The 16,306-nt window shown below is 34.5% G+C and overlaps 1 protein-coding gene across 1 annotated transcript in view; it reads left to right on the forward strand.

Annotated features, from left to right (window-relative positions):
* Positions 1-14,796, forward strand: part of LOC132548503 (multidrug resistance-associated protein 1-like) — a 30,301-nt gene extending 15,505 nt beyond the window's left edge. Inside the window, exons 14-31 of the mRNA XM_060212368.1 lie at positions 426-492; positions 1,183-1,309; positions 1,753-1,929; positions 2,245-2,412; positions 2,919-3,111; positions 3,355-3,427; positions 4,057-4,107; positions 4,171-4,249; positions 4,661-4,898; positions 5,679-5,989; positions 6,238-6,437; positions 8,345-8,477; positions 8,747-8,854; positions 9,728-9,868; positions 10,218-10,376; positions 11,352-11,518; positions 11,932-12,126; positions 12,743-14,796. Coding sequence (XP_060068351.1) covers positions 426-492; positions 1,183-1,309; positions 1,753-1,929; positions 2,245-2,412; positions 2,919-3,111; positions 3,355-3,427; positions 4,057-4,107; positions 4,171-4,249; positions 4,661-4,898; positions 5,679-5,989; positions 6,238-6,437; positions 8,345-8,477; positions 8,747-8,854; positions 9,728-9,868; positions 10,218-10,376; positions 11,352-11,518; positions 11,932-12,126; positions 12,743-12,854 — 2,699 coding nt within the window. The 3' untranslated portion in view covers positions 12,855-14,796. The remainder of the gene's footprint in view (positions 1-425; positions 493-1,182; positions 1,310-1,752; positions 1,930-2,244; positions 2,413-2,918; positions 3,112-3,354; positions 3,428-4,056; positions 4,108-4,170; positions 4,250-4,660; positions 4,899-5,678; positions 5,990-6,237; positions 6,438-8,344; positions 8,478-8,746; positions 8,855-9,727; positions 9,869-10,217; positions 10,377-11,351; positions 11,519-11,931; positions 12,127-12,742) is intronic.
* The last annotated feature ends 1,510 nt before the right edge of the window (positions 14,797-16,306 follow it).

The raw sequence follows: 16,306 nt of genomic DNA on the forward strand, positions 1-16,306 counted from the left end.
AATTAAGCTTATTACTGGATTACTACAGAAAGACCTTAATTAGCACACCTTCCATCCATGAGATTTTATACAGTGTTCATCATAGAGATAAAAATTGTCATATATTTCCCAACAGCCTCTCATAGCTTTTAGGCATGCAGGTCACAATACCTAGTCTCTTAACCTTCTTGCTGTCTTGTGAAAAGGACTCCTTACTTTCAAAGTTGTCATCAAATGTTTGGTAATAACAGTCTGTTGATGGGCTTTGTTTCAGATAAAGATTTGTAATATTTGTCTAATACAGATTTTAAGATCATAACTCATTTAAATTTTTCATTGCCAGATGAATATCTCAGATCACTTTACTTAATTTCAGTAAATACTGAAGATTCTTTGATATGTACATTGTAACCATTAATCATGATTTTGTACTTTCCTTAAACTAGGTGATGCAGTTGTGATCAGGGATGGAGAATTTCTGTGGGATGAAGAGGTTGGTACTACACTGTCAAAGTAAGTAACTGGCTTGGTGTTGTTACAGCTGCTGAAATAATTCCTTGAGCTATTTCCTTAAATTTTTAAAATCTAATACTAGAATTACATACTACTATAGAATGTTTCATAGATACTAGGAGAACCAGTACAAAATCATTATGATAAATACACAGGATACATTTTTGGTAGTCTTATTTTTCCATATCCGGGAAAAATTATCAATCATTATTTGAAAACTAATTTAGCACTGAACTAATATACCCCCAACTTAGTAAAGGAGAGATCTAAATAAGCAACTTTGTGGTTGTGTGGGTGTGGCCAACTATTTGCTTGTTCAAAGCCATGAACATCAGGATAGCTTTAGTTCATATTTCTTTCCAGAGCATCAAGTTCTAAACCTGATATGATTTTGTTGACCATCAGTCAAGGTTAAGGGTCAAAGGTAACCCTTGACCACTTCTGAAATACAAAGTTTGGTACAAGATAATACAAGATTCTCACAACAGATGTAGCTCATGATTTTTTTGTAAGTTTTGAAAAATGACTGAAGTCTAGTAAAAGAAAATCAACCCGAGGTATATACCACAACCACTCATTTTGTAACTGCTATATCAAACATAGTTACATGTCTAACAGTATCCACCTGAAATTATTCTGCAAAATTACCTTAAGAAAGGTTGAATATTGTGAATTAAAATCTTTGTTCAGCATCAACGTACGAGTGCCAGAGGGAAGCTTAGTGGCTGTCGTTGGACAGGTAGGGTCAGGAAAATCTTCTCTTATATCAGCCATCTTGGGAGAGATGAAGAAAGTGAAGGGAGAGGTGAATGTCAAGGTCAGTAAAATTATCTTTTATATAAATAAATATAGTGATGAAGGGGAATTATATTTGAGAAACTTTTCAGTAATTCATTTCTCTTAAAGGCAGTACTGAACCATGAATTAACATGTAGCATATGATAATTTGATTTGTCACATCTTGTGGTGAGACTTTGCATGTATTTTCCTTTTCAGAATGATAGCTATTTGAAGTTAGCAAATTTTCACATTGATGTCCTTTTCTGGTATACTGTTGGTATATAGAAATTAATTGTATCAGAAAGTTGGATATTTTGTTTTTAACTTTATTGAGACCGAACTCCCTAAATGTTAAAATTGTGATTGATTTTGTTTAGCTTCATTAACTTCAAAATATAGTATTTGGTATATTTGTTTTAGACTAATATGTATTTATGTGAGTGATCCAGCTGTGGTGAAAAAAAGAAGTATTTTACACAGGGCTCTTTATCATACATACCACAACAAGCCTGGATCCAGAATGCGACGCTTCAGGACAACATCTTGTTTGGTGAGAATCTACAACAGCGGCGTTATGATGATATAGTGGATGCTTGTGCACTTGTCTCTGATATGGACATGCTGCCTGGAGGAGACCAGACAGAAATTGGAGAAAAGGTTAGAAGGATTCTCAGTTTCTACTGTCTAGGTTTCTAAGGAAAGAAGTGGCAAATATGTGAAGTATAGAGAATTCACTTCACTGTTTCCTTAAAATGTCTAAAATGTGTATGATTATCTGTTTTTTTTAAAAGTTAAATACAAAAACACAAACACAGACAGCTGTTAAATTTTGGAGAATGATCAGGTAAACATTTCTTGCAGTCAACCTTTTCACAAATAATGTTTGTGACAAAGAAGAGGTAATTATGCAAGAATACATAATCAAAGCATTTCAGAATAAAGACTAGTAAGATATGATTTTCTTTGTTTCAGGGTATCAATCTGAGTGGAGGTCAGAAACAAAGGGTCAGCTTGGCTCGTGCAGTGTATTTTGACTCTGACATCTACCTGTTGGATGACCCACTAAGTGCTGTCGACTCTCATGTAGGCAAACATATATTTGACAGAGTCCTAGGTTCAAATGGACTTCTGAAAAACAAGGTGTGTATGATTTATATAATATTGTTACCCAGGGATAGATCAAAGAGTTGTCCTGCATTTGTTACAGATGAAGTGCTAATAGATATACAGTATCATGATGTTTTAGATAGGATACAAGAGTTGTCTACCCTTTATTCTAGATGAATTTCTAATAGGTATACAACCTTATGATGTTTTATATAGGCTACAAGAGTTGTCTACCCTTTATTCCAGATGAAGTTCTAATAGATATACAGCATCATGATGTTTGATATAGGATACAAGAGTTGTCTACCCTTTATTACTGATGAATTTCTAATAGGTATACAACCTTATGATGTTTTAGATAGGATATAAGAGTTGTCTACCCTTCATTCCAGATGAAGTTCTAATAGATATACAGCATCATGATGATTGAAATAGGACACAAGAGTTCTGTACCTTTTTATTCCTGATGAAGGTCTGATATATATACAACATGGTGGTGTTATAGATAGGTTATAAGAGTTGTCTGTCCTTCATTACAGACAAGAATACTAATAACACATGGAGTCCAGTGGCTTCCCCATGTTGACACTATCGTGGTGCTGGATAATGGCAAAGTGACAGAGATGGGATCCTATGATGAGTTACTCAGTCATGCTGGAGCATTTGCCAAGTTTTTACAAACCTACTTACTTCAGAATGATGAGGATTCTGATCAGGAAGAGGATCCTGAAGGTAAGTGAAACAGCTTAACAAAAGTTCTTACTTACTTCAAAGCAGAGAGGATACTTCGGTGAATCTTTTTATCAAATGAGATATATATTTAAATTGTTCTAAGATGAAGCGCTGTACAATCAATAATGAAAGTGCAAGTCAACTCAAACAGGTTTACTCCAAGGATGATTTATTTGGCAAACTTTGTATAATTCATTGCATTGGAAATAAAAAAAGATACATTAATGTTCTTATTGTTTTTAGTTGTGGAGACCAAAGCAAAGATTCTGCAGCGACTCACTTCAATCAATTCAGATGATGGTGGTGAATTATTAAGGTATTTGAGTACAGCTTACAGTAAAGCATTAATGAAAGATTCAGGATAGAAGAAGTGTTTTATCAAGCTCTCTGCCTCTTTCAAGCTCAACTCCTTCAAAATACTAGCTCATCCATGTTTAGAATGCTGTTTCTTTACATAAAGGTTTATTTCATCAATACTGGTGGCCCTATGTCAGATACAAATTCTTCAACATTTTTTTACATGTTTCAGATTTAAATTTTATTTGGCTGTTAAATAAGCTATAAAATGAATGTCTAAAAATATTAATTTTAATATCATTAATATTTAATCACTATATTATTAATATTTAATTTAATATTTATCATTAATTATTTTGATATCAATTTTACACATTACATGATAATAAAAGCATCTATTTTGGACAAGTTGAAATTGAATGATAGCATGTGCATTCTTATATGTGCACTGTGCAAGTAATCATTTATAGGTAACGGCAGTATCTTATTGAATTAACAATCTGATAAAGGGAAGTCAGGTTTCTGAAGTCAAGGAATGAACAGCAGCTTGTAATCATTCTAAAGTCTCTCTTTCCTCACACTGAGATAGTAGCTACCATGTAGTGTTGAATAGGTTCCTCCGTTTTAATGTTAACCTTGACCTTTTAGGGCATCAGAGTCTGAGAGTGGCACAGAGGACAAGACACTAAGGAGAAGGAAGTCTAAAGGACTGGAGAGGGGCATGTCTCAAGTTGATGGCGCGAAGAAAAAAGGACTCGAGAGAGCGTTGTCTAAAGAAGCAGCAGTGGAGAAGAAGATGGAGGATAAGTTGATAGAGGAAGAAAAGTCAGAGACAGGCAGTGTATGTATTGACCGGATACATTTTGTACAATTGTACTAAATACAGCCAGGCTAAGAATGTATTAAATATTGGTCAGATAAAGGTAAATGTCACACTGAAATCTTCTACTGGTTGTGTTATAAGAACTTCTATTCTATTGACATAACCAAACCAAAGAAAATGTTCTGAAAGAATGTATTGACTTATATGCAACTTAAAAAATTGACAGAAACCTTGTACATATATTGAAAATGTAAAGAAAATGCACATATTTATTGATATATATAAGATACAATGAGACATTCCTTATAAATACACTTTATACATATATTTGGAGAGTGTAATAGAATGTTTAAAAATTAATCTCTGATTTGGAAACAATGTAGCCATTTCTTATCCTTTTTCATACATCTCTCATCTGGGTCTTTTTAGGTGAAACTTGCTGTGTTTTTTGCCTATGCCCGATCTTTAGGAATTCTGTATTCCATCCTGATTGTGCTTGTAAGTGCTAGCTATCAAGCTCTGTCCGTTCTTGGCAACATGTGGCTTAGTAAGTGGACTGGTGATGCTACCCTCAATAACCGTACCATTGGACCACCAGACAGCTCGGTCTATATGGATAAGAACAGCTATTATCTGGGAATCTATGGAGGACTTGGGGCAGGACAAGGTGAGTGGAAAGCAAGATGTATTCGTCTTTACATGTGATTTTTAATTACACATTAGTTTGAACTGTCCAAACTTCTGTATCTAAAGTTTATCTCTGAATTTCATGAAAGTCTAAAAAAGCCAATTTAATGTCAAAACTATTCAGGTTGAAATTTTATGCCTTAACACTATGTTTACTAGTGAATCATGACCTGTTGGAATTTGTTTTGAAGGTAAAATTCCCAAATTCTTTTGATACTTCTAATTAACACTAACAGTCTGCATGAATAATCTTAAATCTTCATTTTGGCTTTTTATTTATCAGAATGAAACAAAATGAGGTGAACACACTTTTAACAGTATTCAGTTGCAAGTTTTCAATTTGATAGGAGTTTCAGATCTGTCTGATACTTGTTACTAGCTATAGAAAAGCCTTCCTACACTGATGCTCACATTGTGGTCTGTTAGCAGCAGTATACAGGTGTAATGTAGGCTTTAGTTTTACATACTGCTACTTTCTTTCTTTACTTTCTAATTGTGAAAATTGATACATATGTTCAGTTTCATATGTACGACTGTCCAAATGAAGTTTTGCAGTCCTTAGAAACTGCTGCCTGTATTCTGAATTTGTATTTATGAACCTTAATTGGTACTTGATATGTTCAGATACTTAAGTGTGTATTTATATCACTTCAACTTTCAGAATGATGTGTAATATTTTCTATTTTTAAATGGAAGTGACCATAACCTGTGACCATTTATTCAAGTACACATACATTTATCAAAAGTGAATTCTTTTCAGCTGTTTTCGTCACAGCATTCTCAGTGATTGTAGTAGTCAGGGCTGTGAGGGCTTCTAGAATGCTTCATAGTCAGATGCTCCATGGCATCCTGCGGTCACCGATGTCCTTCTTTGACACGACACCTGTTGGTCGAATCATCAACCGCTTCTCCCAGGACATGGACATCATCGACCGAGAACTCCCCCTGACATTCCAGATGTTCCTAGACTGCCTGTTTGTGGTGATTGGATCACTGGTTGTCATATCCTACAGTACACCTTTCTTTATGATCATCATTGTCCCTGTGGGATTTGTTTACTTCCTTGTACAGGTAAGTGGTCTTATACATATACCTTTCTTTATCATCATCATCCTGCCAGTAGGATTTGTTTGCTTCCTTGTACAGGTACATAATAGATATGAATCTTACATATTTGATCCTGTACTTTCTTTATGATTTATTAATCAAATATCCTCTCTGGACGAAAATGTACTTTCCAGACCAAATTCATTTAAAAATAGCTATAAATGTTAACAGATCTTAGCTTGGTGTAGACGATGAATTTCTTCTATCTGCAGAGATTTTATATTCCAACCTCCCGCCAGCTGAAGAGAGTCGAGTCAAAGACCCGTTCACCTATCTATAATCACTTCAGTGAAACACTATCAGGAGTTAGTGTTATCCGTGCATACAATGTCCAGCACAAGTTTATTGCAGAGTCTGAAATGCGGGTGGACCTCAACCAAAAGTACTCTTTTGCAAGTTTTTCATCAAACAGGTAAACAATAAAGAAAATGACTATGATTCAGACATTGACTTGATTTCATAATGTGTACTGTATGTATCCAGGGCCAGTTTCACAAACTGTCCTTATATTAAGGAAGTTCTAAAATCAAGATTGCCCATAGGAAAGCATTATTGGAATTTTTTCTTCAAATTCTTTTCAGTAATGTTAATTGTCACATTAAAAGATCTTAAGACGAAGGAATATTATTAAGTTAAGGAAGGTGTCTTTGAGGCTGGGGTATGATATATCTATATTTGTATTTGTAATATTGTATGGGGAAATAATCTCCAAGATTTATTTTAGTTCTGACATGAAATGTTCATTTTCACTTCATGTACACTTTACCTGAAAGTATATAAAAAAGAACAATTATTTTAGTAAAACTTTATCCCTGCATTTATTTTTACCCTATAGGCAAACGTGTAAAATTGTTACTGTTTATTTGTTTAGAAATGGTTGTAAAATAAATAAAATTAAAGAAAGACGGGGCAAAAGTAGGGGGAAGTGATAAAGTGGAGAAAGTTCCCCCTCATTACTGTATAACAAGTCAGTTGGATATCTCATTATCGGTAATTATTTATCAGTGTTTTTCCTCCATGGAATCTGTGCTTTCATGAATTTGGAAAATATAGTATGATTTCCTGAAAGATTTAAAAAATACTGTTGAATTTAGTTCATTGTTGGAAAAATGACACATTTTGTCAAGGGGAAACATCCTTTACTGGCTTCAAAACAGGGTAAAAAATAACTACTAACAAGAAACTTATTAACCACCCCCTCTCTCACAAATTTCTGTTTGATCTGTAGTGATGTTTGAAAAACTCTCTGGAGCTTATTTCTGATGTATATTTAATGTTGATAATGTACATTGTAAGTGCAGAATTTTATTAGGTCATCTGACCCGAAGGGTCCGATGACCTATAGTCATCATGCTTCGTCCGTCGTCGTCCGCCGTGCGCCGTGCGCCGTCCGTAAACTTTTCATTCAAACGACTTCTTCTCAAATACTAGAAGGTCTAGGGGGCTAATACTTGGCACAGAGGATACTGGCATGAATCTCTACCAAGTTTGTTCAAATGAATGACCTTGACCCACTTTAAAGGTCACAGGGGTAAAATATGTTAAAATCTTTAAACAACTTCTTCTCATTAACCAAAAGGCTCAGAGTGTAGATATTGGGCCTGTGACATGCTGGGATGAAGGACTACCAAGTTTGTTCAAATGAATGACCTTGACCCACTTTAAAGGTCACAGGGGTCAAATATGTTAAAATCTTTAAACAACTTCTTCTCAATAACCAAAAGGCTCAGATTGCTGATATTGTGCCTGTGGCATGCTAGGATGAAGGGCTATCAAAAATGAATGACCTTGAACAACTTTCAAGGTCACAGGGGTCAAATATGTCAAAATCTTTAAATAACTTCTTCTCAAATACTAGAAGGCCTAGGGGGCTAATACTTGGCCCATAGCATGCTGGCATGGAGCCCTACAAAGTTTGTACAAATGAATGACCTTGGCCCACTTTCAAGGTCACAGGGGTCAAATATGTTAAAATATACAAAGGACTTCATCTCAATAAGCAAAAGTCTATGAGTGCCGATATTGGGTCTGTAGCATGCTGGGAGGAAAGGCTACCAAGTTTATTCAAATTAATGACCTCAACCCACTTTCAAGGTCACAGGGGTCAAATATGTTAAAATATACAAACGACTTCTTCTCAACAAGCAAAAGTCCATGAGTGCTGATATTGGGCCTGTAAGATGCTTGGAGGAGAGGCTACCAAGTTTGTTCAAATGAATGACCTCAACCCACTTTCTAGGTTTGGCTTGCTTTTTGTCAGATGACCGTTAAGGCCCATGGGCCTCTTGTTTATAGATAAGATGCTGTATTTAATTGCAGATGGCTTGGTTTCCGATTAGAGTTCCTGGGAAATTTGATCATTGTGGCAGCTTCACTGCTGTCAGTGATAAGTCGAGACGGCAGTGGCATTACAGGGTCCATTGTTGGCCTGTCAATCACATACGCATTACAGGTCAGTAAGAGGGTGATACAGTGTCATGTTTTATAATGTAGAATTTCTGATGAAAAAGAGGTTTTTGACATCTTTTATGTAAAAGGATAAGTTGCTCAAAATATTGGAAGCAAAGAATATCCTTTTCCTTAGACCATTCTTTGTCTTATTGTTTGTCAAAATGGTTAATTTCCGCAAGTACGATGTAAGTTTGCTCCCAAGATTCTTGATTTGAAATGTGTTTCATCACCTATTGGTATTGTGTAATCATTTTAAAATTGAATTCACAGATCACAGAGAATCTTAATTGGATGGTGCGAATGTCAAGTGAACTTGAGACAAAAGTGGTTTCTGTAGAAAGAGTAAAAGAGTACTCAGAGCTACAACACGAGGTAACTGTTATCATTACAACACTAGGTATTTAGTACCCCCCCCCAAATAAAATTGTGTACATTCATTAATGCAGTTGTTTTTTGTGTCCATAGAAAAATCTTTTTGGGTCTTTTGCCAAAGTTTAGTTGAATAAAGTTTACTTGTTTTGGAGATTTCCAACCATCACCATCTATATTTTAAGGGATCATTTAGATGTGCTTGATCTCAGATAATGAGCCATTGAAAGTGATACTTTATCAAAAGCACAGACAGTGTATATTGGAGTGTCAACCTTAAAATCAACCTAGCACACATCACAATAAACAGCGTTTACTGTATTCATGATTTACTGTTATCAACTTGCTAAAATTACTAGATATTACTTCCTATTATGAAAAATTCACAAACACATTAGGCATGCTACAGAATAACCACTGCATAATTAATTACTAGTCTGAGATTTCATGCTTCCTGAGAGATGGCTACATTAACCTCAGTCTGTTCATCCCATGTCTGATTGTACCTCTAGTTTCCCTTCAATTTATCACACTCGTCAAGTTTTTCCCTGTTTGGGGCTTCCTCAAGTATAAAAATTGTGGGTGTAACTTTTCTAGCAATGATACTATTTCACTGACAATATTGTGACATCTACAGCAAGAGAGATATCTCTAATGATGATGTACTCTCCATCATAATTATTCCTATATCTATATATATCTGATGCCTTCGGGTATCCAGCAGAAGAGTATAGGACACCTGGATCTAACCAAAAGACAAAAACTTCAGCCTTGGCACTATCTCTAATACCTTTCTAATTTCCCTTGATACAAACCAATCTATATAACCTACTAAGGAATAAGTTTTTTATGAGCAGATGTCTTCATATTCTTTAGGATAAGTTGGTGTACAAGAGTCATCGTCCATCTTTGTTATGGCCAGCAAAAGGTGAGGTCAAGTTTCACAAATATTCCACCCGCTATAGGCAAGGGCTTGATCTCGTCCTCAAGAATATTGATGTGGTAATCCAACCTGGTGAAAAGGTAGGTATCTATGTAATGAAGTTTTGATCTCTAAGTCAATTTAAATCAAACCTTAAAAGCCAAAATTATACTTAAAATGCTTTGAGAAACAGCCTTTCACTGATGAAACAGTGTTGCTTTTAAGATTAACAAACAAAACTAAGATGGACACAGAAGAATGAATGTTTTTCTTACATCAGATACATTGAATCAAATATATCTGTCTATGATAACATACATAGAAACAAGCTGTCATAGAGACAATAGATTAAAAGCAATTAAGACAGTTTTTGGTTGTTTTGTTTTCATGTTTATACTATCTGTAAATATGATAAAAGGTACATTATAGACATCATATCATTGCTAATAGGTAGGTATTGTTGGAAGGACAGGGGCGGGGAAGTCTTCCCTCACATTAGCATTGTTCCGCCTGATTGAACCTGCCAACGGAAGCATCATAATTGATGGAGAAAACCTAAATCGTATGGGGCTCCATGATTGTCGATCTAGACTGACAATCTTACCCCAGGTGAGTTACTGGTTACAGAGTCTGACATATTTTAAACCTTTTGCACTTAGGTGTATGACTGTTGGGTACTGATGCTTCCAGATGTTTAAAGTCATCAATTGCTTACTTTAGCTGTGGTATACCTCTGCCATGAATTGACCAGGGGCATCATGACATCCACCTCATCCATCTTCCTATTACACTTTTGTTTGTCTTTGCATTAGATGCACTTTCTAATGAATAATTGTATTAAGATTGATCAATCAAATTTAGAAGAAAAAAAACCGAGTAATTCAAACATTCGATACTTGAATGATCGACAAGCGTGTAAAGAAATTATGTGGATGTTATTATGTTACCGTGGAAACAGACAAAAAATATGCCACCAGAATGTAACTACTTGTGCATGGAGTTTTGTACACTTAATTTGCAGATCATACCAAATCGTATTATCAAACATCAACTTATTCAGTAATTTTCTGATGATGACAGATCCTTTGCTATAATATCTACATTAAAAACATTCACGTCAAGTTGTAATGAAGTACCAATAGCTGTTATGATTGGTATGATATTAATCATTACATATTTCTTTTTATATGCCACTCTTTCGAATAGTAGAGACTGATATTCCAGCTGCCATGATTCCATATTGGGCCACATAAAAAATATATGTGTTTCCTTTAGCATGTTTTGAAAATTCAGGGTAGGTATAGAAAAAAAAATTCGCAAACAATTTCATATGACTTACCGGTAAATAGAAAAAAAGGTCTTGACCTTACCAGTGCTCCATTTAGGGTACCTGGTAAGCACAAAAAATATGTGTAGGTAGGGTAAACAGAAACAGAAAATATTATTTATGTGGCCTTGGACATGATTAGTCTTCAAGTTATGCTCCATTTCAGTAAATGAAGAAGCAAGGAATACTTACTTGTGTCTCAAACATTTTCCAATTGATATGTACATCAAATATTTCTTTCTGTCAATTCATCACAGGAACCTGTGTTATTCTCTGGGTCACTGAGGATGAACCTTGACCCCTTAGATAATTATATGGATAGTGACCTCTGGAATGCCCTGGAACATGCACATCTGAAAACCTTTGTCCAATCATTGCCAACAGGCCTTGAATATGACTGTGGAGAAGGGGGACAAAACTTAAGGTTAGTAGTGAGATAATTTGCCAAATACAACAGTATATTTATACATTTATGTGTAAATAACCAGTTTATGAAGGACACTCAGGTTACTATTGTTGTAGTTCTACTAAAGTCTGTGAACCAATTATGTTGTAATTCATGCTCTAATGTCACATGTTTGTTAAAATAGATGGGCATCAAGTTTGCAACAGAATAAAGTCAGGTTGGTTAAATGTTTGTAACTCAGTCTACAAAAACACATACATGCTTTCACACTCCTTAAATGTCTTTTAAAAATTCTAGCAATTTTCATTTAACACTTGCTAATGTCTTATTAATACAAAATTTAAGGAAATCAAACACACAGTAGAACATGTTCAAAATATATATAAACGATGTGGTAAATGGTTGTGTCTTATACATTGGCCATGACACAGTGTTGGACAGAGACAGTTGGTGTGTCTGGCTCGCAGTCTCTTACGTAAAACAAAGATCCTGGTGCTGGATGAAGCCACTGCTGCTGTTGACATGGAAACAGATGACCTTATACAGCAGACTATTCGCACAGAGTTCAAGGACAGCACAGTCCTAACCATAGCTCACCGTCTCAACACTATCATGGATTATAACAGGTATGTTTTAATCTGATACTCAATCTCCACCACTTTCATGTAAATCTACCTGGTATTTAGGCTCTCCCCTCTTAACTCATCAGTTCATTGGTTTACCACTCATTCTAAAAATACATCCGTACAGTGTTTCGTTCTTGATACTGGGTCAGGAAAACGTTTACAGTTTACTTGTGTTGTTGTTCGGTAAAATATGTTTGAGGGATTGAGAAATGACATAGGATCTGTGTTTGATTATAACCAAGATTTCATGTCTTTTTATAGTACAAGATTATGTATTTATGTAATTATTGACTGTGTTTATAAGGAATATACTACTGTTCCAACCATAAAATCTTAAGGTCCAGTTTTTAAACTTTATCATTACACACACCCTTTTTGTCCTGCATTAAGCCCATTCCCATGCCCTACTTTCCCAACCCCCAAATTAATTCAATTTTAGTGAAAGTGCCAGCAACTGTTATATCATTGTAATAAGCCCACCTCCCCTTTATACGTCAGAGGTCGTATCTTGGCCCCCTGGGCTTATTTTAAGATAAATATAGAGTCTTCAGCGTGAGATGGACATGTGCTGTAGAAGTTTTGAAGCATTCTTTCTTTATTTCATTTGGTATTTTAGAATCATGGTACTGGACAAAGGTGAAATCTGTGAGTTTGATTCTCCTGACAATCTCCTTAAGGATACAAGCAGTGTCTTCTACCAACTTGCAAAGGATGCTGGGATTATATGATCATGGAATGGTGCTAGGAAACCTTGGTATAAGTGTGTGCAGCTGTATTTACTGTATTTATAGCATTAAGTACCTGTACATAAAATTAGTCAGGGAGTTGTAAGACATCAGTACAGAGTATATATACTGTTTGTTCTGAGAGTTACATAACACAACTTGATAAAGAAATACCTTTACTTGGTAAGGTCATGTAGGCATTTTAAAAGTAGATAGTAAAAAAATTGTGATATTTTGAATCCATTTCTTATTTTGTATTGTTAGTAGAAAGATTGTTGTATGAGACAAGTTCCATTTGTAATTATTTACCTGATAATATTCCTTGTGATCAGGGAATCATATACCAGAGTGTATTTTCTCTTAGAATAGATAGCAAGATTCGATTGCAGAAAAGCTCAAGTGTCACCGGTAAGTTGGATACTTGTCAACTCGTTTTGCCTCTTAGTTCAAGTCATGACAAATTTTAATGATATTTTCATTCCTGTATTTTATTTGATGAAATTTGTTCGGATGAAACTTTGACCTAAGAGGCAAATCTAGTCGACATATGAAGATAAGTATCAAATGACACTAAAGCTTGTTGTAATTGATTTGTTTTACTTATATATTTTGTTAATCTCCAAGCATACTTTTGGTATTCAAGCTCAAGTACAACACCCCACTGAACAACCTGCCCGCCTTGTAACTGACATTGGCTCAGTTTTTCTGTTTTCTCTGACAGGCAGACAAGTACATTCAAAAGACAATTAATAAAAAGTAATGATCTTCTTTATAATCGCTCAATTAGTGTGATACATTATCACTGACTAGTCTGTTAGATGAGAACAAGCCGTCACATTTTAAGTGTAGACAAGAAACCCTTAACCAATCGACCAATCTTGGTGAATTTAAGTAATCTTACCTCTATTTATTTCAAAATGTCTGACTTCATATTGTCTGTCAATAAACACAAGAAATTTTGTTATGCAAATTGCAGTACATCTGTGTGGGTTATCCTTACCTATCAAATCACACAATGTGTTTTGAAAATGTAAAAGTGTCAGTAAATGAAAGTGATATTGAGTGATTTGTGAGACATAGAGGTACGGTTCTGCCATCTGTATGTCCCTCTTGGAAGGATGAGCAGTCCGTGTTGTCGGAAATTCTGAGTGATACATGGATAATGCATGAGTGATTCAACAAGAATTGTTTAACAGAATGCACTCTATAGATTTCATGTTTCAGTGACACATTTCAGAATTTGTTGAAGATGAATTGTTCAGTCAGTATCTAGAAAAGTGGAAGTGTAACATGCATAATACTTGAAGGAATTGAGATGAAGGGTGGTCTGGTGGTAGGACATTGGGCTGATGATGAAAGGGTGACTAGTGTGACTTCAGGCACAGACACCATATTGTATCCTTGGACTTTGCTTGACTGAATATCTAGAGTATGTGATTGATCAGAGCTGGACATGGTGTGTAGGTTACCTACTGAGTGTGCCAAATTACAGTGAAGGCTGTACGCTCCCCAGGGAATGAAGACAGTTTACAGCTAAAATAAAAAGGCCTGATTACCTTTATTCGTCGACTAAAAGGCTGAAAGGTTGTAATAGTGGATGTAAAACACATTAACTACTGATAATAATTTGATATAGGAATCTCAAATCATTATTATAATGATGCAACAATTTGTTTTTTCTAGGCTTGAGCAATCATTTGTAAATAGCCCAATTGTGATGTGGTGGGTGTGAAGACTGATTCCCTGAGCATAATATTTGTTTCTTACTTCATAATTATCTGACTTTCAAATGAGTATGAAATAAGGTAGAGAGATATATTTAGAAATTTGTCACTGCATGTTGTATTTTTTCTTTACAGTTGTGTAATCAATTTTGTATAATTGAGTTATTATTAACTGAAAGCATCTTTATGAAATTGAAACTTTCATGTTTTTTTAGATGCCAATGAAGAACAGTCTGTACATTGTTTCTTATTTCCATTTGTCATTTTTTCAATCTGTAAAATTTTCATTTTGAAAAAGATTAAAAATTATTATCATGTTTGAACTGAGTAAATGAATCTTCACATTTAATCTGTATTTATTTGATCATATGAAAGATCAAACATTCACCAACCTTATGTTAAATACCTAACCCAAGCAAAGCTGCGGTATTTACATGTTGAAGTCCTAGAATCTAGTAGTATTTAGACTACTAGACTATAAACTTGTGTCTATATTTCTAATCTAGTTCATCTTTACATTTGGATCATGATTAAACTGAAAAGTTCTGGATGTTGATTCTTCAGGTATGACAACATGTTTATGTTGATTTAATAATTTGAGTCGACTCTTGTGAGATCTACTACATAAACAATATATATATATTTTTTAATGAAATCAAAGATTAGTATCCACATAAAGTGGACATTATCAAAATGAATTCCTTAACTGGAATTTCTTTTTACTGAAGACTTGCTTAACATATGATTGATTTTTATACATTATTATGGATAATACTTGAAGAATAGAAATGTTTTGGGAAAAAGCTTCACTGGATTAATATTTGTGAAAAACAGCTTGTTACGAGATATTTCTACTCTAAATAACATATCAACTTATCATCACTTATTGTTTCTGTTTTGTCTTCTCTCTGACTCTAATTATTTCTGTTCTTCAGATGATTTTTTTATGTTGTATATTCTACTTGTTTGGCAACTTCTACCTCCAACACCTTTGTCGGCTCGAAGGAAAATCTTCCACATAGTCCATATTACCAAATGTTTCTGGTTGACTTTTTTTTAACTTGCTCAAAGGTTTTCTGTTTGAGTAGCCAGCTAACCAATGACAATGATAACTTTAACCCTGTAGGGCCAAAATTGTCCCACCATCTGATTATCCAGCGACTTTTGCTGGAACAAAGTATCTAGATCACCAAGGGAAAATTGTCCCACTGTCTGATCTGTGATTTTTTCTTTGCAATTGATTTGCCTGTTTACCTGTTGTAATAACGATCATATTTCAATCATATTTACTATTTATATGTAGGTTAAGTAAAAGTTATTTTTATCTTGATTCCTGAAAAAAATGTACAATAGCATTTGAAGTTATTGCTCAGATATTGTGTACCGAGATTTTATTTTTCAATCCAGCCCATTGTTTTGTTATCATATTTGTATACAATTGGATGATATGATCTTTATCTACATAAAGGCAATGTGTAAGGTTATAATGAAACAACATTTATATACAGATGCAATGCATGAAAATTACCTACATTATATGAATAGATTATTGTAGGCATTATTTGTTATAAGGTGAGATGTTCATGGACATATCTGACAAGGGAGACAAATCTGTAACAAGAAAAAAATTGTAATTAGTGTTTTTGTCCTTTTTATGTTAAATTGTGATGAAAGATTTCTGTTAAACTTATTTGAGAACTAGAGTGTTTGAAGACAGGCAATAATTCTTGT

Source organism: Ylistrum balloti, unplaced genomic scaffold (genome assembly GCF_031769215.1).
Source record: "Ylistrum balloti isolate Yb309-2 unplaced genomic scaffold, AGI_CSIRO_Ybal_v1 Utg370016, whole genome shotgun sequence".
Classification (NCBI taxonomy): Eukaryota; Metazoa; Mollusca; class Bivalvia; order Pectinida; family Pectinidae; genus Ylistrum; species Ylistrum balloti.